This window comes from Lutjanus erythropterus, chromosome 15, assembly GCF_056507025.1.
Source record: "Lutjanus erythropterus isolate fLutEry1 chromosome 15, fLutEry1.hap2, whole genome shotgun sequence".
NCBI lineage: Eukaryota > Metazoa > Chordata > Actinopteri > Lutjaniformes > Lutjanidae > Lutjanus > Lutjanus erythropterus.
In genome coordinates, this window is record NC_139331.1 from 13,066,747 (window position 1) to 13,094,731 (window position 27,985).

Here is a 27,985-nt window from a genome sequence, read left to right on the forward strand (position 1 = left end):
TATTAAATTTGCATAACAAGTGTGCTCTCCTATGAGTGTTACTTATTCTACCTGAGCAAAGAAACAACACACATTTATTCCGTCTACCAAACAACCTCTACAACATTTATTCATTTCATACCATCAGCTCTCAATAATCATCATATATCATAAATAAATAACAGTGTTGTAGAGCTAAACACAGCAAATGATATACATTCATTTATATAAATAAGGTAATCTTATATATTCATATATCCAAGATAACTGTACAGTACATGTGAACATGAAACAAAAATGTTTACATTAAAACAATTTTACTATTTATCAGTGTAATATACACTAATGAACAACCTTCCAGCTGCGTCACTGGAATATGTGGCTTTGTGAGGTCACTCCATTCAAGGTCACACATTACTCAGATCTTCCATTGTTCTGGAGCTGATGCTCTGTTTCCTGTGGGAGACATCAAAATCAATAGTGGGTTACATTAATAGCAGTGGTGGGAAGTAACTAGAGCAGTTCTGAGGTACTTGTACTTTACTTGAATATTTCCGCTACTTCATACTTCTACTCTGCTACATGTCAGAGTCAAATATTGTACTTTTGACTCCAGTATCATGATCTGACAGCCACCGACATTAGTTAATTTTCAGGTTAAGATTTTACATGAAAAACGCAGTTGAAATCATCCCCACCTTCACAAAGCATGATATTTAAGTTAATGTTTCAGTAATAATGATCAGATAATACAATCATGTAACACTGACAAGGGACATTCCCCATAATGAGCTTTTTATCTTTGATTCCCTGCTTGTATTTAGGTATTATTTTGAATACAGGACTTCAATTTGTGGTGTGATATTTTTATATCCTTACTACCACTACAACCACTTTTAGTTAATGCAGCCACAAAGGACTTTATTTTGTTGATACTGGAGGTTCTGGTGGACAAAAGCAGTACAGTTTCAACCGTCATAACTACAAAATATATGTCAAAAATAAAACTGTCTAAAGAAAAATCTCCTTTTTTATTAAACTGGCTAAAGTACTACACACTGTAACTGCCTGGGGAAATGTAAACAGAGACTTTTCCAGCCTGCATACCGAGAATAACTTTGCTAATGTATGTCATATGGAGGCATCAGTATTAAATTGACATTGTTATTGTCTGAATACATCCATCACCCCCGATTAATTGTATTTTAAATATTTATGGCATGTTTGGCAAAGATATGTATTTAAAATATTAATATCAAACTTTAGATAACCATATGTAATATAAACTGAATCATAGGATTTTACACTTTGAGGACATTATTAAGTTATGAAGAAATGTTACTATTTCCCTAAATCCTATCATTCATTTTTTTTTATTTTTATTACATAACATCACCTTCACAAAGTGGGTTTAAGTGTAATCTCTAATTCGTAACATAAATTAAATACAGAGAGGAGCTGACCAGCCTTAAAAATATTATGGATTCAAGGTTCACTATGGAAATTTTGAGATTAAATTAGCAAAAGTTGGGGGATTCACTAGAGTCACATTTCAAAAGAGAATGATAAAAATCTCATACACTGTATATGAAGTAGTGGACACAGCTACTGTGGTGTTGCCCACTGGTTTGTGAACTACCATTTAGAAGCCTTGAATCCAGGATTATGGATGTCGACACCTTGTTTTTTTGGAACCAGATGGACCATATGTGGAGAAGGTGGAGCTGCAATGGATACGCTTTGCTATGCCTGTATCCTGAATGGGGTTGCCATGGTAGCGACTTGTCAGTCACAATGTATCTGTGCACCAAAGCATACTCTAGCATACAATATGAACATCATACTGTATTGAAGAAGACTTGAAACTACTATTTGAGACAATAAACTTATCAGGATTTTTTTTTTTTACTGAGGTTACACATCTAGTGAGAGTAGGATCATTTTTTCATAAGCTTACATACAATCAGACTTCTGTTTGCAGCCACTGGAGTGCCCCCTGCTGGCCATTAGAAAGCATGCAGGTTTAAGGCACTTTGGCATTGGCCTCACAAACCAGGATGCTACATCCTATACTTTATATACAGTCTATGGTCAAACTCCAGAAACACTGAATCCTACAGTTCCCAAAATGCAGCTCAACTGTGTCTTTCATGAGGTCTCTTAAGGTCTCTTGAGGTCTCTGCCTCTTAAGTGCCCTCTTTTTTAAAACACACAGGCTTTCTGTTAAAAAATATAAGTCTCAAAAACCCAGCCAAACTTTCTGAGACAAAAAATAACTTTCATGATATCATGCAAGTTAAAGAGAAGAACCCAGATGATGTCATCAGGGTTATTTTTCCAGACTTTATAAAGCTTCCTCTAGAGCAACAAAAGACATTGTACAATTGTATTTACAGGCTGTGTAGTACTCCTTGTGACTGAACTTACTGAGCAAAATTGGTGGAGTGCGCATTTAAATACAGAAAGGTTCAAGTTTTTCTTTTTTCAGGTGTACATTTGTGATTTCTGCTCACCGTAGCTCATCCAGACAGACTTTATTCCTGAGCCGTACGTCTTCACTGATGGGGTAGAGCAGTAGGATCATTAATCCTGTAACAATGAAGGCCACCGGGGCGGCACCGATCAGCAGCTTCAGGGTGTACACTACAGGAGCAGGCTGCTTGCAGGCGCCAGTGTCGTACCCTGCAAACCTAAATGGATGCACACAAATGAGCAGAGGTCTCATTTAAACACAGGCTACAGGAAATTGACACAGGCAACACTGAAAATGAACAAAATCAGCACCTTTCACATGAAGAATCATAAGTCAGGTGTGGCGTTAATGCATTTTTGCAAGGTGTAATGATGTGCTGAGTATAGATACAGAACATCATAGCGTGTTAAATTAATGGTGCGTGATGGCGATGTAGACTCACTCCAGACAGAGGGTGGACACTCCCAGGGAGATTCCAGCAGCAAACTTTGTGAAAAACACATAGAAGGAGTAGAAGATGGCTTCATGGCCTTTAGAGTAGGGGTTGGCCAGTCTGAAGTCATCCACCACATCTGGCAGCATGGACCTGAAGTGCACACACACACACACACGTAGAGTTGAACACACAGGAATCTGTAGCATTTATTTTGATTATTTTGCAGGATTTTGCAAGCATGTGTCCTTTGTCTTTAATACTCAATGTCACTCAAAAGTTTAAGCTGATGTGTGCCTCCCTCATGCTCTTACTTTTAATCATCTTATACAACCACTCAAGATGTTCGCAGCTGATGATGTGTGGTCTACTTATAGCGCTCTGATAAACCGGTGGGCTAAAATTACAGAGCTAATAACACGATTAGATGATGAGCAGAGGGCTGCACCGCTGGCTTTGGTCCACAGACGGACAGGATAAACAATCGTCCCCTTCCAAACTAAACAGGCCCCCATGGGCGGCCCCTGTAATTTGGGGTTTGAGGGAGGGGACAGGAGATCATCCGCCATAGAAACGACAGGAAAACAGAGACAGAAAAGAAGAAGACTGCTTTACGTCTGGCGGTGTATTAGCTAGAGATGGTATAGATTTATAGTGCTAGACGCCGCCTCTAATTCATAAAAATTACATCACTTTCATGACCGTGACGTGACCCAAGTGAACAGACAGGGCCCCTCGAGGCACCAAGTCACCACTAACAGCATCTTGTGCACTATTGTGGTTTGACTAATGACACTTTAATATCAAATCAGAGGGAACTGCGCTCTCTGAACGTAAACTTGGCAGAGGGCAGGGTGACGCCCTGAACAATCCCAAACAGGGTTGACACAGATAGATGCTCAGACTCGCATTTAAATACCAGTGACTTTTTCTATACCAGTACTGTGAGCAGGTTATTACTGAAAAAAAAAAGATCCAATTTTTTGTTTGCCTAGGACTGTGGAAAGAGGTTTCAAGCATCATTTTTGATACTAGTATTGTAAAATTGATTGGAAATTGATAAGCTTAATTATGAGGAAGCTAACATGTCTTCATCTGGATAAATATAAGAAATGTGGTTACCATATTCAGTTCCTATGCATTACTGATGTTTGTTTTCTCCCTTTCTTTGGTAAAATGTATTGAAATTGTGACAAACAGAAAGTGACAAAAAACAATAAGTGATGGTTCACTTGAGTGAGATGTGATCTGATGTCCTCTGAAGTCTTACCATGGCAGCAGGAGCGAGGCCGCCACGCTGAGTCCAGAGGAGACCGCCACAACATACGCCACCACAACATTGGGGATAAAGACCAGCATCATGGTGAAGGGCATGATCCACTGGATAGAGGAAAGAGTCACAGAAAGGTCACAAAAGTCTTTTGAAAAATACATTTTTCAAGTGTATTTCTGTGGTCAAGACAAGGATGCCCCATTCCCAACTTTGCCCACAAGATGGCACAAACATCAAAGTGTAATGTTCCATGTCAAAGCTGCTCCGGCAAACCAAAATAAAAAACTGTGTACTCACTGTGATACCGCAAAAAGCTGCCGTCTTCTTCCCAAACCTCTGCAGAAACCATTGCCACAACGGGATGCTTATCACTGCAGAAACCTGGGTAAACAAGTGCAGGCAGAAAATGTGTGACGCATATGTGAAGAGAACGGTTTTGAATGTGATTCAGTCTAGTGAGTAAGTCTGAAATTAAAAAATAAAAAGAATACTCATGAGAATGATGTGCAATAAGGCATATGTCCTCTTAGATGAAATATTCATTGCATAAAAATCTTGGCCTCATTTAGCTGCTGGGTTTAAATAAAGGTCTAATGGTGTCAGAGAAGGAAGAGCAGTCATAAAAATAGTGCAGAAATAGAAAAAAATATGTCAGTTGCAACAACAAGGATTAATTCATGGTTCATCATTCAATCATGGTTTATCTTCAAATTATGCTGCATTAAACTTTTAAAATATCTTAGAATTAAGGAAGATTAACTTTAATCCTCTCTTTAAACCTTAGGTTACATTTGACTCTAATCTTAGATTAAATTTAATTCTTTTGCACCAAAATTTAAGCTCCAGTTTACCAGTGCTCACTTTAAACTTACAGTTGAGGAGCTTTAACTTTAAAGATGGCTGCCATTTTTAGATGGATTAAGCAAAATGATCAAGTTCCTCAAAGAAAGTGAAGGGACAGACTCAACCCAGTTGATTTTTATGATGCGACTCTTTCTTTCACTTCTGGTGATAATGTGGCCAAGCCATCAGGAGTAGGCTAACTAGGCTAACTAACTTTTTAGTTTGGTAGCAAACTATGCAACATTTTTTTCATTGTAATACTTTTTGGCTAGCAAACAATCTAGCATTTTGTTAACTTTTAGCTCGCTAGCAAACAATGTAACATCTTGTTTGATTGACCTATGTTTTGGCTAGCTGGCAATGTTTTTTTTTTTTTTTTGTTTTACTTTTTAGCTAGCTGGCTAGCAAATATAAAGCTTAAATTTAGGTCAGTTGACTTTTTATCTACTTGTAGGTCCCAACAGCACTCACATTTATTTATTATTTTTTTACTTGTTGTAATTTGGGTAAGCGAGTATCTCCATAGTTATTGAACTTTAATTTCAGTTAATATCACTACATTTGGATTTATTAAACTGAGTTTTTGATTGTGCAAGAGAGCTCTGCTTAATTTTAAATCTGGATTTACTCATTTCAATCCTTTAATATTTGTCGGTGCAACCCAATGAAAATGTATGTAGTGTTGCTCAAGTTGTTTTTTAAATGATACCACTATACTTTTATACAAGTCATAGGTTATATTTCTGGGTACTTGGGAGGTGAATCAGTGATAAAAGCTGTACTCACCAGGATGGTCAGCACAATATTCTGGAAGTGATCCCTCAGGTCAGCAGCGTAAGTGCAGAAGAGGACGAAGTTGCTCTGTACCAGCTGCAGAAATCAGAGATCAAACGGTCAGATAGTCAGTCTCATCTTGTCTACTCAGCACTGTCGCTCGGCACTCAGCTCGCTGTGCCGCTGAGTGCCAAATGAAGTGACTGGAGAAGCTGCTGACGGTGTTTTGCAGTGATTTATTCCCACTCCGGCCTCACATGGATGACAACTGACACCTCCTCTGAGATGAAAGGGGCAAAAATATACAGAAATAGATAGGATGCAAAAGTTGGAAAGTCTGCAATAATTTTAATGGCCTAAACCCTGAGGTGTCAAAGCTGAAGCGTCAGCCTACATGAGACAGAGAGACAGCGAGACTATGCTGCGCTGGTATCACTCTCAAGAGTCCCGAGACTTAAAACATGCTTTAAACCATGAGCTTTCAGTAAGTGCTCTTCTACATTGATCAAATCAACATTGAGCGTCAACACTGTCAGGATCCAGGACTGGCTCCATTTACTGTAACGCTGAGTGTCATGTTTGAGAAGTGCTTCATAAATAAATGTGCATTTACCTGAATGGCGACAGTGATGAAGAGGAATGCAGCGGTTAGAGTGAGGTACGGCCCGTGTCTCATCACCAGGATGAAGCCCTTATAGAACGGGATCTGCTTCTCCGTCTTTGGGGCGTACGGGTCTGAAACAGTTACATGTGGAATAAGAATATGAGTATGCAGAGTATCAAATAACATGCAGTAAGAGAAAGGCGGTGGATTTGCTCACTGGAGATCCTGGAATTGCCCCTGCATTGCAGTGGATTTACACCTACAGTAGGCCTGCACAGAGGTCAGCTGAGACAGAGACTACTTTAGGTTGTACTAACGTTGCAGTAAGTTTAAGGTTGTTTTTTTTTTTTTTTGAAAGCTAGTATGTAACAAAGATCCCCAGTCAAAACAGAGCTGTGAATGTTGCACGTACATATTATGTATCTTATGCCACTCGCCTAAAGGGATCCCACAGGGAATTAATTTAATCCACTCATTTCAGTCAAAAATGTAGAAATAGTTCATTGATATGGGCAAGTATCAGGGGCAGGCAGAAAGGGAAAAATGAGAGGAGGAAGATTTTTTAAATTTTGCATTACCATAATAAAGAATGAATGTCAGGCAAAATTAAAAAAAGCAATCCAGGTCAAGAATAAAGTCCAAATGTTGAGAATAAAGTCAGACTTTCAGTATTAGTCCAAGGCATAAGAAAAAAAGAATTGGGGGGTGGGGGAATAAAGTACACCTGCTGAGAATAAAGTTAAAATGTAAATGATGAAGTTGAAATACCATTTAGAGAATAAAGTCAAAATGGTATTTCAACTTTTTAGTGACATTTCAACTCAACTCAAAATTGAAAAAACCTTTCTTCTTCTTCAATTGTTTCCTCTATGCCTGACTCTAATACTCCTCCGTACAACAGGGCTGCAACTAATGTGTTGCTGTTTCCATCACTGCTATACCAAGCCTAAAAAATGCAAAAAAAAAAAAGGTAAAAATGCAATAAATTGTCACGATTTGCTCAGCTGAGACAATTCCCTGAGACAAGCTAATGTTTGGCATTTCGCTTGATAAATGATCTAAAGGGGCACTGAAGTGTTTTAGTATTACACTTAAAGCTTCCATAAGGATATTTCATGTTATGTTGATTTTGGAAGCTCCTGTGGACAAAGTGGTAATGTTTCCACCATCACAACCACAAAATATAACGTCAAATGTATAATTATCTACAGAAAAATATCCTCCTGCTTCTTTTTAACCAGCTAAACGTACTACTCGCTGTAAATTTGCCTGGGGAAATGTAAACAACAGGCTCTTCCGGGCTGCATATGATGTGATTTCAAAGAGAAGCCAACCCAGTGGCAGGCAATAAGAATAACTATATAGAAAAAGCCAGTCTCTTGCTGACGGTTATATTTTATTATATAGGTCATACATGCATCAGTATTCCTAAGTTTCCTAAGCAGTTAAAGGCTGTGTTTCTCAAGGTACAGATTTTTAAAAGAAGAACTGTTAAAAATCAACCCCTCCAGTTTGTAACTCACTCTTTTGTTAAAAAAATTTTAAGCATCAAGCTTACTCTGAGACAACTCCTTTGACATCATTGGGGTGATTTTTTTTAAACTTTGGAAAGCTGTAATCACAGCAGTCACAACTGTTTAGAGAGGCTGAGTAGTATTATTTTGTGATGATTAAACTGAACTTTATGGATGAAACTGGGGCGAGTGCCACTTTAGATTGTTAATTAAAGGTGCAGTAAGTGATTCTGGAGAAAGATGGTTAATTGTTGAGTCTCATTCCCAGGCCATCAAATACAGACACTTTGGGAATGAGACTCAACAGTCAACAATCTTACCAACTTGTGACTGATCTAAGTCTCCCCGTGACAAGTTTTCTGAAGGCTGCAAACAGAGCAAAGAGGAGTACCAGAAATCTAGTTTTCCATCAGAATAAATTGACAAAACAAAATTCTTAGAATTTCATTATGCTTAAAGGTTATTGTGGAAGTTTTGCCCAAGTATAAACTGCATACCTGAAGTAAAGTTTCTACATTTTTTCATGATTAATGTCTTGTTTATCAACAGAACTATACATTAACTCTCAGACCCAAATAGAAAAGTCTCACCATCTCTCTCTTTGACTCCCAGGAACATCACCACAGTGCAGATGAGAAACACTCCTCCTATAACACCAGCAGCGATCATATACACTTCTTTCTGCAGAGGGAAAGAGCAAACATGAGGTCTACATCAATCCATCTCTTCTTACACAGCCTGCACAATCCAGTCTATTCTGAGCCACTCTTCAATCTTTAATTCATAATGTTCTTTAAAAAATTTAAGCGCCTCATTTTTTCAGCATGCTATACGTCCATGCTGGAAACAAACCGTCACAGTAGGTGTTAGTTTTTACTCAGCTAGTGGATACATTTATTTTATTTTCAGGTCTTTCCATCAGTGCATGATTTATTGCCTATGACTTTTTGTGTTGTTTTCCACATCAGTTTAAACTCTGCTGTGCACATTTCACTGTACAAATACATAAACAGGAAGAAACCTCAAGTAGATCTGCATCCCAAAATACTGCCTTTACCGTTTTATGTCGTACCCCGACAGGAACCGCTCTGCCTTAAACAACCTCTGTTTGTTTGCTATTTTTCCATGTGGCTCAGCCCAGCGGCCCATTATTATTTATGCACATCAAACACTCCCTGTTTCCGAGGGCAGACCTGGTTTGCCCAGACGGTGTGCCACCCTCACCAGCGACCGCAGAGGAATTTAGCGGGTGGCTGCGGCAGAGGGTTTGCCGTGGTGAGTGGGTTTGCCCTGATAGGGTTCACCCAAAATCCATTGGAAAAGAACCATTTGAAGCAAAATAGCTGCGGTGCGACCAAAATCCAATGCAGGACAGTTTGGACTCTGGCTTGTTTCATCTTCACAAAAAGTCCCATGATGGATTCACAGCAGCAGTTGTGTCTATTCACAGCTCTGCAAACTGAAATGTGGATGTGAATAAGTACTATCATGTTCCTTTCCCCTGGCTTTTAAGGGATAGTTTGAATTATTTGAAGCAGGGATGTACGAGGTACTTATTAGTCAGTGTATTAGCTACAGTAGATGCCGGTTGGCATGCCTCCAGTTGGGAAAAGCAGAGAGGAGTACCAGCAGGAACATGTATTTTAGAAAAAAAGACCAGCAACTGCTGTCTTCTGTGAGGTAAAATTATTGATTTATGATTCAGTTTCCCATCAGAAAAGTCCACCTGACAGCAAAGTAAAAAGGTGAAAATATTCATATATTAATAGACAGTGTACTGTTTTTTTAGGCATACTTTTTAAAGTGGCTTTTGCTGTTGATCCTGTCCACAGCAGTACTATGCTGGTACTCCTCTCGGCTTCTCCATAGTGGGAGGATACCAACTGTCATCTACTGTTGCAAATACACCAGCTATCATATCTCATATAATCCCACTTCAAATAATCTGAACTAACCCTTTAAGCTTAACTGCAGGCACCTTGAAGTAAAAGACCAATATTCCCTACATATTGAAGCTGGGGTGCCTGCAAATGCTTTGGGTGGAATATAAATAGGCCTAATGAGTTACAGACTGTGGAGACCCCTCAATGTGGGGGCCACAGTTTGGAGCCTGATGTGAGGGAGGAACCCCCTTTGTGGTCATGAGAGGGGAGCCGGCTCAGGATGTCGGGTTCAGATATCAAACAGTGGCGTCTCCTTTCAATCCCGTGGGTTACACGGGTTAAAACATGAAGCCATTTTGGATGTCAGAACATGTAGACAGTCTGTAAATATGGACCCAATTTCCAACAGTCCTCCTATTCATCCAGCGCTGCTTTTTTCGACCTCGGATATTTAGCGAAAGCAAACCACCTTGAGTACACACGCCGCAGCTCCAAGTTAAGTGAGAACGCTGATGACAGTCCAAGTTATTTTCAGACCAACTCTGTGGCCTACTTTGAGCACACCTGGGCTCCTGGCTTGGCACGGTGACACTTACCGAGTGTGACAGGTAGTCCTGGGAGCGCACCAGGCTCTTGACGATCTCTGCCCCGCTGCTGTTGCCAAGGTAACCGGCAGACATGTTTTGAGTCGGGCAGTGCTTCAGAGTGTGAGCGCTGGCCACAATCTGGCCCTGGATGGCGGCGCCCACAAGTGTCCCCAGCACCTCCATTGTCATTCCTGGCATCACACAGGCAAAGATCCAGCTATCAGTTCTAATACTTTCACATGTTCTTAATCTGAACTGGTGCGAAAAACTGAACAGGCAAAGAATAAATGATTCATTCACTTTTACAGACATTAATAACTGCTTTTGCATATTAAAGGGCCTTACTGTAGGCAGTGGCTGAGTCTCTTTCCTTCTGGTCTGTGCTCAGGAACATGGTGAGTGCAGAATAAGGCACATGGAAGCACTGCAATGGAGCAGAAACACACAGTCATGGATAAAGAAATAAATAAGTCTGACACAGCAGCAGTCAAACAATCACAGGTTCAAAACAGAAATGATTTTGAGTTGTTTTTTTTTATTTTGGTCAGTTGGCCAAAATATCTAAGCTGCTATTTAATGGATTGCCATGAAATTTTGCACAGACATTCACTTCTAACTTTTCGATCTAGTTTGAGATTGTGTATTGGTGAGTAAGCCTTATGTGAAATTATCCACAATGGGGGTTGGGATCTTTGAAAATATTAATTTCAGAGATTGTTTTCATGTATCTTAGTGAATTTATGGAGTAATTTTCTTGGGCAGGGGAGAAGGGGGCACTGAAAAATGGGACTCTCAGGAGAATCTGAGTGTCTGCAAGAAGCTAAATCCACAAACAGTGAGAATGTATGAAAAATAAATGAAGGAGAACAACACATAGTTCAAAGACAGTGAATCCCGCAGGATAATTTTGAAAAACAAACAATCAATCCCACACGACACATCATAATGATTTTGCCCCCGTGAGGTTGAAACTTGTTGTTTTGATTGAAATGTCTCAACAATGTTTGGTTGGACTGCCATAAAATTTGGTTGACTTATTCAAGTTCCTTTCAAAGCGAATTGTAATTAGTGATGGGAATTACAGGTCCTTGAAGGAAGCCAGATCTTTTTTTCTATTTATCTGCAAAATAATCATGTGATGATAGAGTAAGATTTGGAGCAAATTCATCTCAAAGACATCCCACCAACATAACTTCATTTTGCATGTGTAGACTAGGTTTGGCAGAACTAAAATACTTGTACTGCCAGACTGAATTTCAAAGATCTGCAAACAAAATGTGTTATGTAAGTATAGTTGCCTTGAATGCAATTAGCTTTAGCTCTTACATGTTAGCATTCTGTCATGCTAAACTGACATTGAAAACATATACCTGTTGCTTAAAGGTACACTATGCAGGATTTGTCAGTTGTTTGTAAACTGAGAGTGAAGGAAGAGAGGGAGCTACGTTAGCAAGAACAAAGCAGTGATTCTGAGAAACAAATGTTATTTTATAATTGTTTTCCAGTCGTTAGCGTGTGCGTGTGTAGTGTAGCCCCGCCGCCACAGATACGCAGACCTGAAGCTCTTAATACATCTATGACACAGATAGAGAGCAGAGGAGAGAGACGGAGACAGCAGTTTAACATGGTTGCTATATTTTTTTAGAGTCCTGACCTTACACTCTGCACACTGTTGTTAGCTGGGGGGATACTCACCACTGCCCAAAAACTGACTCACAGAAACGTCCTGAACACAGCAAAATAAGAGAACACAGGCAGAGGACAGAGTCTCTGCAGATACAGACTTTGCCACACATTTTTAGTGGGTCATAAGCGCTGATTGAGACAGATTACTTTCATATGAGTTGTTTTTAAGGAAAATCCTGCATAGCATACCTTTAAGTACAGCCTCACAGAGCAGCTCGTGTCTCTTTCAAGTCTTATCAAGTCTTGTTAGCATACATTTGACTCACAATCAAATGGGAACACCCTAGATATCTTTAGATGTATTTTATTTACATGTTCTTGTGAAAATGCAAAAACTGCACTGTATATATCAACAGCAATCTCTGCAGTTTCCATGTCGGCCAACCTCAGCTCTGTTTTCTCCTTCCTCACCACCTCTCCCAGAGAATAGGCGAGCAAACCAAGTCCTGCTTCACTTTGTAATTTACACAAGGGCCCAGTCAGCACTGTGGCCAAACGAGCATGCAAAGCCACGACGAAAATAAACGCGACCGTGAAAGGATTTTTCTTTTTTTCTCAGCCGCTGGTTCTATACAGCATGTCATTTAAATGAGGCCTTCGGTGGATGCAAACGTTTATAGAATTGAACCTGCTTAACTGGAAAGCTGATAAATCTCATAGAAACCCACTATTAGTTGATTACATAAACAGATGACGTATTGCATCCTAACCTCTGTTTACAGGCTGTGACTCTTTGAATGATAACAGCTGGCCTTTCCCAGCTAACTTCACACAAACACACGTCCAGAGACAATGAAGGAAGGCTAAAAGTGGTAACCAGCATTTACCCAGCAAGAGGTTCCTGGCAGGACTGACCATATACTTATCAAGTAGTTAGAATGACATGCCATTACAGCTCACCGCAGCGTGGCTGCAGCGGTCTACACGCTCTGTAGTACATGTTATATGGGTTACCCCAGAGCAGAGAGAGGGAGAGATGAATGGTCTGGACCATAACAACAAAAGGCAACTTAAATAACTTCACTTCCCCTTTGAGGTGAGGTATCTAAGAGCTCTGGGTGCTAATCTGCTGAATGTCTCACAAATCAAAGTATAAATCCTACCAGGCACTGTCAGAGTCTGGCATGAGATGGCTGTGATCATCTCCACTTTAAAAATTGTTATTTGCAATATTTGCTGCATTTTATCTATATGTTATGTAACGTGTCATCTGTAGATATGAGCTGCATCAATCGGAGCTTTTATCTCCTGTTTCCCCACTTGACGTCTGTCTTGCACTGCATGTGGAGTCCTGCTGGGTTATCTGAGGCACAGGGACGCTATTTCAGATTTCTTAAACATCAAATGCACTTCTGAGAGAGCGCTTGTACTCACCGTGATGAGGGTTTGGTAGAGGCAATAGAAGCCTAGGTACCAGATGAATCTCCCGCTGATGAAAGGAGGAACGAACCAGAGGTAGAAGTAGGAGACCACCAGAAATGGAGTGCAACCCACCATCCTGAAGAACACAGAGATAATGTCTGGTGAGTGAGGGAACAAAAAATATTTACTAAGAATTTTCAGGAAAAAGATGAATTATCCCATTCTCATCTCATCATTTTTTAAAACAATTATGGTTCTAAGCTACACTCTTAGAAATAAAGGTGCTAACTAAAACCATAAATGGTTCTTTTGGCTTGTCTCCATAGGAGAACCTGTTTTGGTTCCTGGTATAACCTTTTATAAAAGTTGCAGTTGGAATCCTTTCAGAGAGTTCTACCTAGAACCATCTGTGAAATGAACCCCTGGTTTAATGGTTCCACCCAGAACCCTCTCTGGTGGGTTTTGTCCAGAATATGTCCACCTTCTAAGAGTGCTAACAAGAACCCACTACCATCTACCAAGAACTCTTTTATTTTAAATTGTGGTACAAAACCCTTGACAAAAGAGTTTGTCAAGGATTTCAACAATCCTTGAAGAACTCTTTCTTCCAAAAGGGTGCTTTGGATGATTAGTGTTCTTAATCAAACCCTTACCTCTTCCCATTTAAATGGGAACCCAAGATTTGCAAGATCTGTGAAAGGGAGGTTATAAAACAACTTGAAACTGGAGAGGAGCTACCTTCGACAGTTCAGAAAGAGCTCCCTGGCATCCATTTGTTACTTAGAGAACTGAGTTGTCTTGAACTGTACAACCAGATCCTGTACCGGACGTGCCAAGAGGGCAGTCAAATAACTTACCAACTTGTCCTTTCTGAGCAGTCTTGACATGTTGTCCCACAGAACCTTCATAATGACATGGGCCACATAGGCACTGAGCATATCTTTGACCTGGTAAGAACCAGGCTTTACTGGCCATGGATGACAGCTGATGTGAAACGAAAGGTTAAGACCTCCAATCGATGTGGTCAGAGGAAAGCACCTCCAGGCCTTTGGAGCTCATGTGTATGGACTTCTGAACCTGACAGGAGTAACACCAAAGAGGTGCTTGTACTTACTGATCATTTCACCAAGTAAACCATTGCCAATCCAACTCAAAACCAGAAGGATTTGCTAAATGCATCCCAGAATGCTTGAGTAGTGACCAATGACCACACAAGGAACTATGTATGATAATGGGCATACACTATACCATCCCAGGGGGAACCCTGTGGAACATTTTAACAGAATGTTGCTGAACATGCTTGGGACAGTGGAAGACAAACACAAGTCACAATGGCACAACATTGTAAAACTATTGGTACATGTGTGATATTGTGCATGACCTCAAGGGGGGAAGGTGTAGCCCCGGGGATTTAATAAGCCATAAAAAAATAATAAATAAATAAATCTCTGTATTAACATCCATAAATTCATATCATTCATAGGTCAATCCAGAGATTTTGAGACAATTTCAGAGAGAACCTTCTCCAGTACTGGATGGCGAGCCCCGCCCATGAGATGCAGTAAGGAGGATGTGAACTTAACATCCACGTCAAGTGCGGTGGGACTGAACTGAACACACGTTAAAGTCTCTGAGGCCAGAGACCACACCTACCTTTTGTCATGCGGGTCCCTCACTGGAGTTGGATTGTGAACTGTGATTCTTAAAGAGACTGAAAATATTTGTTTTAAAAAATGAAACTAATAAGTCAACTAAGTCTAAAAAAGTGACAATGAGCGGCACTGTGCAGAATCAAGTGCACATACCTGAGAGTTTTGCAAATCTTGGGTTCCCTTGCAGTCACAACCAAAAACCCCTGACGGACCCTTTCTTCAAAAAAAGTTTCTTCAAACCAAATGGTTCTGGGTAGAACCTCATCCCCTTAGAGAGAATCCTTTTGGAATCCCTAATTCTAAGAGTGTATCTCTCGAGCAGCCATCATAAGCTGTCAGAGCAGGGATGATGACAGTGGTTGTGTTATGTAATTTTCATAGCAGTGCAGTGTTAAAATCAGGCCATATTTCTGGCAGATTACAGTGAGGCTAAGCTGACTGCTAAATGATTATGTTGTTGTAAGTATGATAGGAATCTGTCCTGGGAGGGACGGGCAACAGGGAAATACCACAATATTTCAAACCCACATAGCATTTAAAGATCTGCACACACATACCAATACATGCAATACACACTCCAGCAAACTCAGGCAGCATGAAGCAATTGTGCTGCGTTGTGCTTTTCTCAGAACTTGGAGTGATATGTTATGTGGGCCATGTATAATTCATAAGTAAACAACTGGTGTGTGTCATTATGGTTAAAGCGAACAGCTGCATGTTTCAAAATGAAATGAAAAAGGGCAGATTATAGATGATCAACACTATGACTCATCCGTAAACACCAATATATCCTCCACTCTCACAGTAAAACAAAGTATTTGTTTTAAATTTAAAAAGTTCATGTCTGGGCTGCCTTACAATTTTAAATTGACTGAATTTGAAAAAACAAGCTGAGGTAATTTTTGTAATGATTCAGAACAAATTATTATTTGTTCTTATTATTATTTTTACAAGTTCTGATATCAACTGGAATACATAAAACTTGTATATTTATGTTCAGTTAATGATAATAGGTTAGTATATTCCACTAAATTGTTGTATGATGTTTTAAAAAACAATTTTTCTTTTTTTTTTTTTTAAAGAGAAATGGCTTGTCATGTAGTCTTGAGTGATGCCAAATCATACCGCCAAAAGGTTAGTTCAAAGTTTTACTTTTTTGGTGTAATGTTCAAAGATTCCGCAAAAACTATTAAAGCTGCATCAATTAACTTTGGTGCTACTTGTTAACTTGTCATGACTCTGTTTTGATCTTCACCAACTGCTGAGACGAAGATCTGACTTGTCAGCTGTTAGCTGTTCCTCTTTCCTCACTAACCAGTTGCTAACTTTGTCTATGTGTTTTAGATTTAGATATTTTGATATCTAGATGTGCTCAAGAATAAAGAAAAACATCAAGTTAAAATGCATAATTTCAATGACTGGGTATATTTGAATACCATCACATCATCAGAAAGAGACAAACGTGTTTTGCCACTGTTAGCTAGTTAAGTTCCTGTGGATACAGTGACACAAAATGGATGAAGTTTATGAAACAATGACGCGATATGGGAGAACTTCCCTGCACTTGATGAGGAAATGTGACCATGAATACATTAAATTTGGCTTCATAATGGCATTTTTTTCTCCTTGTTTGACATCTGTCATGCTTTTTTCTTCATTTACTTGGGAAGGTCATCCATTGATTTGTTTTTTTTAATCAGAAGTGTGCTTTAGTTACAAAAAGTTGAGAACCCTTGATCTAGAGTCTGAAAGAGCTGTAACACAAGCACATCTAAAGGTAGAAAACCACTGAAGGAATTTTGGTGACTGTGACAAAACCAGCAGAGGCTCTGACCTCTGGCCTGCTCCACATCAGGAACTATAAACAGACAAAGTGGGAGAAAGAGGTAGAGAGAGGCCGGGAATGGTCATTTCTAGCATCGTCCAGCCCACTCCACCTCACTCTCCTCCTGATTGTTTGCTTAAACAAAGGCAACTGACAACGCTGGTGCTGCAGTATTGACCGCTTGGTCATGGGAGCGATGAAAGGGCCCCGGGGTCGGTGAATGGGACAGTTAGAATGTTCCTGCAAGATGACTGTGTTTCGGGGAGAGGAAACAAAGGCTCGAGCGCAAACAGACTCACATATTTTCTCACACATCAGGCATGCATGAATACACATTCACACCTGTCCCAATAATTTTCACAGTCTTAATTAAGCCAGAGCAGGTTGATAGGAGGCTCTTACGTGCATTTCTCTCCACTCTGACTTGTTCGGGACGCTTGCAGCATGTTAATTAGATGAGGAGCAGTGGAGCAGAGGGGATTTAAAAGAGGTCTGGTGGGTGAGAGCATGCTGTCATGGTGGATTTTGGGATTAGTGGTGTTCATATACACCAGCAGTGGAAAGTAATTAAGTACATTTACTCAAATACTGTACTTAGCTGCAATTTTGATATTTAAGTATTGAGTATATCCATTTTACTCAAGTACTTTTTCTGATAATACTTTGACTACACTGCAGGGTTCGACTTGTAATAGAGTATTTTACATGGTTGTATTGGTACTTTTACTTAAAACCACAATGTGTTCTTTCTACCACTAGGGGGCTCTTTTACATCAAAACAACAACAAACAGACATAGTTTGATTATGTCGTGAAGTAGCGCAGGATCATGGGACTTGTTGTCTACAGTTAACCAACCATGGAGTGCTGCAGGAATGAGTCCAAACACAGAAATGAGTTAGCATTTTAGCACTTCAGTCAAAGTCAGTGGAGTCTTTGAAAGGATTTTGATTATTTCCCTGACATAAGGTCTGTGGTTAACACTAGCGTAAGAGATTTTAACTCTTCGTTTTACGGCATAAAATACATTATATCATAAATACCCTACTCATGAATTTTGAGGCTTTTACATGTCTTAAAAATACATTTGTTAACAAGTGGCTGAATGAGACTATAGCGGTTGCCACAGACAGTGTCTTCATGCTGAACACTAGTCACTTTATAGCATAATGTTACCTTAGTCTAAGACGACTCAGGCGGAAACCATGGTCATGGATGAGGTAATGTGTTAAAGTTTTATTTACGTTACGTTTAGGGTTAGGGTTAACTGACTTTCTGCCTCACTGTCTGATGTATCCTGTGTTTCCCTGGAAGCTATAGGAACTAGTGGCTAGTAAGAAATATTACCTTGAATAAATTACAGATGTCTTTGGGTTTGGCCATTATTGAAAATATTTGAGGTAAGGTACGTGCACAACCCAGCAAAATATATAACACAGTTATCACGATTTTAGACATTTTATTGGGGATTTGTTCCATATTGTAGCTTTAAGTAAAGGAGTACTTCTTTTGCCACAAACCATCACCACCTTCCTCTAGGGGAGACAATCTTCTATGAATTAAAAAAAACTTTCTTGATGTTCTACTTTCCACCGGGATAGTACATCACCACAATCACAAAATAACAAACAGGGCAGCACCCAAGTGGGCGTTTTTGAGCCAAATGACCCCATCCTAAAGAACTCCGGGCAGAGATACAAATCACTTTATGTCTGGCTGTAGATGTGACAGCCCGAGGGGGAACCACACTTCCTGCTGGATGGGCAGAGGGGACTTTCCAAACAGGATGAAAACTGAGGGAGTGTCTTGCAATCTCATCACAAATACTGATGAACGCACATTTAAAATACCCTCACGAAGTATTCACATGGACTTACACGCAAACAAGACCACACACACACACACACACACCTACAGCTTCCCGTGGGTAATCAAAGCTGATTTAACAGCCATCAGCATCTGTCTGGTATTGAGCGCGGCTGGCTGGCCACAGTGGACTTGGTCCCCCTCCAGCACTGTCAGCTTGTGTGTAATCTATGGTTTATAATGCAGTAGGCATTAGAAACTGGATGTGTAATTACAGTAAGTGTCACGCTTATGTGTTCAAAAGACATATACTGCACACACACGCATATCCGCTTATAAAATCATCTTTGAAAATGGTGATTTATGGAAATGGTGGTATTAAATTTATATAATCCTCAGTAATAGAGTCACACAAGCTGTAAGATACTGAGCAACATCTTGCAGACAAAGAAAGCTGGATGATGCCCAAGTGTGAAATGAGGCGTTACATAAATGTAATAAAATGTCACCAGGCAGGCAGCACGGTGGCAGTTGATTTATAAAAGAATGCAGATATACTTCCTTGTCTATTGTTGTCTGGAATCAAAAGACAAAAACCAGCCCACGCCCTTGAAACATACAGTAGCTCATCAGAGGGAGCGTCGGGAACGGCGTAATTAAAGCTCAATAGCTATTTATTCAGTCCAATCCTCAGGTGAGAGGCTTGGGCCCTGAGAATAATTTCAAAACCAGACGAAACTGGGGCGCACAGCTTGTTGTTGTTTAGGGTTTGAGCAAACATTAGCATGAGGTAGCGACCATAATTATGTCTAAGAGAATGGGAGCGAACCCAAACAAGTTTCATAATGTGTCGACAAATTACAGTCCTTTACGCAAGAGTGTCTGTGTGTCAACAGCAATACTTTACTGTGTGTTATATAGAAAAGGAGGATAATTTCACCCAAGTTTAGTAGCTTAGATAAATAAACGTATTCAAATTTAATTGGGTTGTTGGTTGACTTGGGAGAAAAGCTGACCAACATGCCTTATCTGAACAGGAGACTAGATATTGTCCAGTAGAGTCTTGCAGTGGGTCGGTTACCTGCTGAGTAACCTGCAAAAAAGTTTTGTAACAGTACCTAAAATAAGCTACTCAAGCTTTAAACAGCACAGTTTTCTGAATTAATCTCATGTTAGCTGAATGTAGTTATTACCCAGTAATTTCTCATAAGTTTCTTTTGTGTCTCGAAGGCAGTAACAGTCCTTCCCCAAAGCACCACCTTATCATCAATATTTCTGTGCAATTAAAAGTTTTGGCAGTACTACGTCTTCTGTACTTTTCAGTGACAGAACCTAAATGTAGAAATGTGGGAATAACAAGTAAAACACAGAGGAGAAGAAAAACATGATTATGCATAACAATGATGGAGAAATTCACAAGTTTCACAGGTGGCAGGGAGCTCACCAGGGCATGAGTCTGCCAATCTTGGTCCATCTGCTCTTTGTAATGAAGAATCCGACAATAGGGTCTGTGACTGCGCCCCAGGCTTTACCAATGAACAGCACCATGGACGCCTGGAAGGCATTGATCTGCAGAGCAGAACATAGACAGGCCGGAGTTAAAACACATACAGGCACAACACTCGCATTTATTCATTTACAGCAGCCACACACACTTGTTCTCGTTCTCTCGTTACCTGAGCGACATCAAGCAGGTAGATTTGCAGGAAGAAGGCTGTGGCGCTGGCAGCCACTTCCTTGGGTGCGCCGCCAATAGCGAAACACAGCTTACTGCATAATGACAACTTGTGCCCCAACTCGGTCTGCGAAGACAAAGGTGACAAAGGAGAGAAAAGCTTAATAAGATAATGGTGTCAGTGTAGGTCAGGCCGCTAATTAGCAAATTAACTTCACTCCACTGCAAGAATTCTAATGAAGATTCTCATTCCAAGTGAGAATAGGCAGTGGTAGAAAGTTCATTTACTGAATGACTAACTGAGGTACTTGTACTTTAGTTTCTCCAATTTCTGCTATTTCATATTTCTACTCGACTACATTTTGGAGGCAATTATTGCAATTTTTACTGCATACATTTATTCCATATTTTAAGTTAGTATTTACTTTGCAAATTCAGATAATCAATATAAAATATAAATCTAATCTACCTCATCTAAATTTGAGCCGCACGTTTACCAGCTGCAACATTACAGTAATAAACACAGTAATGCATCAATAATTATAAAATGAGTATTCTTCTTAAATGGCCCATTCTGTAATATTACTTTTGGCACTTTAAGTAAAAAAAAGATCTGAATGCTTGTCTACAAAATGTTACGTATTTATAGACACAAACTGTTTGTGGGTCAAATATTGATGGATGTAGACTAACCATACATTCAGTGCCCACACCAAAAGATGTAACATGAGAGAATATATTTAGATTGTAGTCAGTATTGCTTATATTTACATCAGACTGATTCCTGGAACAGGAGAATGTGTCATTTTGTTAGCAAATAAGCATGGATGACTCAATCTTACGGATCTTTTTTTCCGTTTTAGCTTCTTTCCATGAATAATCGCAGCTACTTATTTTAGCAGTTGCTGTGCAAATTCCTACCTAAACTTTAGACTACTTCCCAGAAACAACATTGTGAAGTAAGGTGTGTCGCTCTCACATAAATTAGGCCATGAGGACAGACTTATGACTCACAAATAATGAATCCTGTAGTCATTCATAGTTTCATAGTTTGATAGTGCTCCTAAAATAACATCCCCTCCTCATCTTCATGTTGTAATGTTTCAGTGATTCAGTGGAATGTAAAGAAAAGGACAATAGCTGATAAAGTATGACTATGTCACACTGGTTTTGTTATGATGCATGACAATGTGTACACGGTGATGCATCTGTTTTCTGATTAATTCCACTCCCTTGCAAACACACACATTGTCTCCCACACAGCCTTAAGGCTGGGTTGCACAAGGATCGGAGCACTGAACTTATTAACTAGCTTAAAATTAGGAAATATTAAACGACTCTTTAAACATTTAGTTGGTACTTAATACCTAGATTCAAATTAATTCTGCTGCACAAACATTTTACACTCAAATTTAAAATGTAATCCAGTATTAACTTTCACTTGCACAGAGGTTTAACTTTTATAATGGCTGCCATCTTCTTTCTTTCACAGTCTGTCAGTTGCTAAGCAGTCTCCTTTATTACTATTAAGTGTAATGTTTTGCTGACATCTTAGCTAGCTAGAAAACAGTATAACATTTTCTTTAACTTTTTTAGCAAGCTAGCAAATAATGTGACATTTTGTTAATTTTTTACCTACCTGATAAGAAATTGAAGGTTTTGTTTTTTGCTAGCAAGAAAACATTATACTAAATATTAAGCTAGGTAGCAAACAATGAAAAGTTTTGTAAAGAATAAAGAGCAGCTGAAAATTCATGTTTTTTATTTTATTTTAACTTAGGTAAGGACACATCACTATATTGATTAAATTCTATTTTATTTCAGTTTGCATCAATAAATGTGGATTTACTAAACAGAGATTTGTTTTTAATTGTGCAACAGAGCTCTGCTAAAATTGAAATTTGGGTTTAGTCATTTTAAACTTTGCCTCTGATTAGAACTAATTGTAGATTAATTTAATCTTTGTCAGTGCAACCCAGTCTACATCATCAATCTTTGTCTGCCTAAATGACAGGTTACTCCGGCAGACGAGAGATGTTAATGGTTAAAATATGTGTTAGTGTATGTGTGGAGACAGAGGATCAGAAGAAGACCCCCTGCCAGCTGTTTGCATTGTGGTCTATCTGTGCAGACACTGAGGCACACGCAGGAGCCAGAGGAACCCACCACCGAGTCATCCACAGCTCCATTTCCCCTGTCTGTGCTCTGCTAAAACCATCAGGCACGTGACCCTGTGTGTGTGTGTGTTTGCATGTCTGTGTACGTGTGTGTGTGTGTGCAGCAAGAAGGGCAAACTTTCATCTTCACACATGAATAGGACGAGACACCACAGTCTGGGGAGCTCGATATTTATGACTGTCTCCGAGCCTGTGCACGCATATCAACCTTTGCCTGTTCCTCCCTTCTGTATAACCTTTGGTGTCAAACACACACAGACGCACACACACACACAACAGTGTCACTCCACAATCAGTGGCCCGGGTTTGGCCCAGGCTTGGCCCACAGCTACTCCCCTCAGAGCTTTATGAAAGAAGGAAATCACCAAAGTAACCACAGCCGCAACCGACACACTGTTATTATCCGACTCACGTTTTCTCTTGCCCTGTTTTTCGCCCCATCAAAACATGGAGGGGTTCGAGAACGACAATTACCAGGAGGGAGGTGTGTAATTATTCAATCGCAAGACAAGCGGGTCAGAGGTAAGTAAAGGCTATGCCGGCGGTTCCGACTTCAAAACTCTCTCTTCTCCCACTCTCACTGCAATTACCCCTAATTGGAGAGAAAAAATTAAAGTCTTTGGTGTCTGGAGAACGCTGCTTAACTGATGATGTGCAAAAATACTCTGAGCTCCCAGCACTCGTATTCTTTCCCTCCAAACTCTTACACTCAATCTTTCATTACTGAGTTCTTATCATCAAAGAGGATAAACAGGATATCCCTTCTACTGTTGTCTGGGTGCACAACCAACACCACACACACACATACACACACACACACACACACACACAATTCAACACACACATACATAACAGTAATGGCGCAAACTAAAGGGAGCATCTGCAGAGTTCAGACTGTCACCAAACAAGGAACAAGGACAGATAAGAATAAACTCTGAAGTTAATGAATCCTTAACTGTTAGAGGGAAAGCAATTTAATATATCTGAACTGTACAGCAAGTAATTTAAATCAGGATTGAGGATAATTCTAGTGCAAATAAAAGAGAGGAAAAAAACTTGAGTTAGGTAAGCTATATTCTCCAAATAAAATGTGTATACTGAGTGTTTGCATGCAAATGTTAAGCTGGCAAAATGGATCCATAAAGCAGTTTAAATGTTAAATCACTGAGGGATTTTCTGACAATTCTGGGCATCAGGGTCATGTCACGGATTCTTGTTGCACGAGTTGACAACAGAAGCTTTGTGTCATCAATTCAGATTATGGATTGTGAGTATGAAAGGAAAAGTTAATCACGGCAGCGATGGCAGCAAGCCATTAAAAAGGTCAGCAGTAGCCTGGAGACACAGGCCAAACCTGCAGCGATCAATCCAAAATCTAGTCTCTGAGTGACACAGCTGTGTTCTTCTGTGATGGATTAGCTCTTCATGTCGAAGAAGAAGAAGAAAAAAATAAAACACAATAAACCTACTAAAGCAATTGATCGCACCAACTATTTGACATTGACTTTCTGAAGTTTGAGCAACCTAATTATTTCAAGCTGTCCTAAACTGGAAAAATAATTTATTTTAGCTTTATTTACTTTAAATAATCCACTCAGTTTAACCTGAAATTCTGAATTCCATGCAAACCAGGCTGAAGGCTGCAGTTTCAAGACTACTGATGTCATCAAGATAAATAAATAGAAATTGTTTAAGTGGCACTTTTAAGGGGTATTTAATGCAAAAATTGCTCAATAGAAAAAATGGATTAATTATGTATTCTCATTTCTCAAGGGGAGAAACATTTTCATCTATTATGTCCCACTTAGGCTTCCTTTTTTGACCTTTCTCTCTCATACCTACAAGTGAATACTGGAATTTAGTTTAGTTCAATGGAACAACAAAACAAATTTTAACTTAGTATCTCAGGTTTGTCAAACTTGATTTCTCAGGTTTGGTGAACTTTTACATTATAGTAACTCCATGAATAAACCATTTAGCAGCAAGTTTAGCTCAATTTACACCCATTTTTAGGGCAGCAGGGGAACTTATGTTTTACAGTGCTCAAAAATAGTTCTAGGCTGCTGTGTATCTGTGTTTTATTGTAGATGTGTATTTGTATGGTGGTTTCTGTCTACCCTGGAGCACACAACGAGGCAAATTCCAATCAATGTTTCATTGAAATGGTAATAAATTATTGAATTTTGGATCATCCTCAGGTAAACTAACTTCACAATGATTTATTTGTTATAAAATCTAATTCCAAGGTGTAAAATGCAACTCCATTCATTGAGCCAAAATAAAACAAAAGACACGGCGTATTAGACAGAGGTTTGGTAGAGATGAGACAGTTGCAGAACTGGTTAGATCGATGATGTAACACAGTTTCATGAGCACTCTGAGCCAGTGCAGCAAAACAGAAAATGAGTGACTAACTGCCATGGTATTGTTTTATGACACTGTTTGAAACACTGTCTGCATAATATAGTTTCTGCCTTGTCTATTATTTCCATGCCATGTATTCATGATGAAGATCATTAATCAGAACACACAAGAGGCTTGCTTACTTCACTAACTTATTGCCCTCTTGGAATTAAATGTAGGTCTCACAAAGTTAAATAACCAAAGATAAAACAGAAACTAACTGGAAAGTCAACCCTATCTTCCAGTGTTTGAGTGAGCTATCCCTTTCTATTGTCCATCCATTTGCCTTGCTTCCTATTATGGCTTTGATTACAACAGTCTTCATCACCAAAGTCCAATGATATCGCCAGCATCAGACAAAAGAAAGCAATCATCTGGCACTTCATCCCGTCAATGGGAACAACCTTTCTCAAATGAAAACAATCAACTTCCAGGCACTGACTCGACTATCTGAGGGATTACAGTTCACAGGAAAACAATGCAGCTGATTAATCACAAACAGATAAGCCACTAAAGAGATCACACTTTCCATCTTTTTTATCCTCTTCGCCCAATCATGTGGAGTCACTCACAACCACAGCTGAGCCGCAAACACACCAGATGAGACTGAGAATTATACTCAGATTTAGAGGCTGACTACAGCAAAGGTCCAAAGAAAGGTCACAACAGTGTCATTAGTCAGGGATAATGTTCAGCGAGTGGGTCATTACTGTGAAATAAACCCTGACATATTAATTTAAAAATGATTTTAATGATTTAAGAATGAGTTTATTGCTCCTCCAGAGTCTATGATCAGAACTGTGTCCACAGCAATAGTCTGTTCGTCATAGCAATGGCCAGTTATTCAATGGTCTGTTAATCAATGGTCTGTTATTCAGGAATAACAGACCATAGAATGCTGTAATTGACCAATCAGAATCAAGTATTCAATGAAGAGCAATAACATGTGATAACAACTTGTAGAAGAACACAAAAGAGCAAAACCAGGTGATCTTACCTGCTGAGGAGTTTTGGGGAACAGTGGCTCAGTGGGCTTGATGAGCTTCCCTGCAGACGCTCCCCTCTCTCCCTTGGTCATGGCTGAGAGGCTGTGTGTGAGGCGGCAGCCGTACTTCTGCGACTGTGTGTGCGAGAAGTGTGTGTGACTGTGACTCCTCGTGTGAGCGAGAGCCCGAGGAGCCTGCCACTGGGTGGTGTGTGTAAGAGGAGGCTGAAACTGGATGTGGCTCTGACTCCGGGTGTGTGTGTGTGTGTGGTGCACGTGAGTGACGGCTCCAGAGGCCGGGAGCTCCTCCTGCTCCTCTGTGACAACTCTGCCGCTTTCTGCCGCCATTCACATGCTGTGTGTGCACTCTGGAATGAGGCCAGGAGGGAAGGGCAAAGTCAGACAGGCAAAAAACACACGCACTCAATGGCAAGCATGTACTGCAACATATAGGCACAGGAATGCAGGCACATAAACACACATATATATATGAGCTCAGACAATGAATTGCTCTTTGGCTGCATGCACAAAAACATACATAAATGGGACTAGGGCCTGACTGATGCTGGATTTTTGGGGCCAATACAAATATTAGGGAGCTAAAAGGTTTAGATATCGGCCGATATTCTCTGTTCTGAATATAGAATATATACATAAACACACATATATGAGCTCAGACAAAGCTCTTTGGATGCACATGCAGAAACACACAAATGGGACTAAGGCCCAACAGATACTGGATTTTTATGGTCGAAGCTGATATTATGGAGTAAAAAAAAATTCTGATATCAACTTATCGGCCGATACTCTCCATACAGAGATTTCATATATAAACACGCACATAAATGAACTCAGACAATGATTTGTTCTTTGTTTGCACGTACAAAAACACGTAAATGAGACTAAGGCATGATTGATACATGATTTTTTGGGCCGATGCAAATACAAAATTAGGAAATTAAAAAAATTCAGATATCAGCCAATATTCGTTATACAGAACATAATATTCAGAACACTAAACATACCTAAATATACATTTTTTTGTAATAATCCTTCAAATGTGACAATGATATGTAATGGAGCCCAGATATTTTGCAGTTTAATAATTAATTATATCATCCAAAACAATATCAGGGCACTGAAAGAGTAAACGCTCAGTGATATTTTTAATAATTAGAATTCGCAATAAACAAATAAAAAATTCAAATAGAGTCAAATGTATGTAAATGCTGAAGCTGAATGCTAAAACTAATAAAATAAAAGCAAACTGCATCATCATCCGTTAAAAAAAGGTTTCATATCAGACAACATTGATATATGCATATATACCCATATAGACTGATATAGGTGTGTTAGGGCAATATTGTGCCGATAAAATCAGTAAAGCAATATATCAGTCAGGCTCTACATGGGACAATGCAAAAGAGCAGAGATGAATACAGATGCAACAAGGAGACACACGCATACACACACACACAATCACGCACACGGTCACACTCTACCTTAAGCAACCTTTTCAAACATATACCCTGCTAAAAGTGAAATATCAGTCATGTTACTATCATCTGTTCTGTGTGACAGCTTGCACAGCTGGCTTTGGGTGAGAAAACAGAGCAAACAGGGGTGCAGGATGCGTCGATGTCCCGCGCAGGAGTGTGTTGCCTGCTCTCATCTTACTATTCCTGTAAGTGCATCCATAAACAAGCACTCTGCACACCTGATAGGAACCCTGAAGCAGATTTTAAAAAAAGAAGAAAACACAGAAACATCATCTTACCCCGTGTTGAAGGAGAAGCAGCCGGTGCTGTCAGCGGTGCAGTCGGTTAGTTATTAGTTAGTTTGCTCACTGTGGTGTTTTGCCAGCCTGTCAGTCAGTCAGTCAGTCAGTCAGAGAGACGGGCAGGATGAGAAGGAGACTGCGGAGGATGGAGATGGTCTGTCCGTCTCCACTCAGTTGTTTTCAGTCTGCAGTGACGGAGCTGCGCCCTGCAGCGGCCGTGCCGGTATATGACACACACACACACACACACACACACACACACACACACACAC

At 39.7% G+C, this 27,985-nt stretch overlaps 1 protein-coding gene across 1 annotated transcript; it reads right to left on the bottom strand.

Annotated features, from left to right (window-relative positions):
- Window positions 1–73: 73 nt before the first annotated feature.
- mfsd2b (MFSD2 lysolipid transporter B, sphingolipid) lies at window positions 74–27,900 on the bottom strand. The gene is made up of 15 exons (XM_084737781.1): window positions 27,711–27,900; window positions 25,946–26,301; window positions 20,370–20,495; window positions 20,138–20,262; window positions 13,424–13,547; window positions 10,709–10,787; window positions 10,373–10,554; window positions 8,484–8,574; window positions 6,389–6,510; window positions 5,788–5,871; window positions 4,456–4,539; window positions 4,156–4,265; window positions 2,895–3,038; window positions 2,493–2,669; window positions 74–435 (listed from the first exon to the last, which is right to left on the bottom strand). The coding sequence occupies exons 2-15, from the start codon at window positions 26,279–26,281 to the stop codon at window positions 387–389; spliced, it is 1,833 nt and encodes a 610-aa protein (XP_084593907.1). The 5' UTR covers window positions 26,282–26,301; window positions 27,711–27,900; the 3' UTR covers window positions 74–386.
- Between the last annotated feature and the right edge of the window lie 85 nt (window positions 27,901–27,985).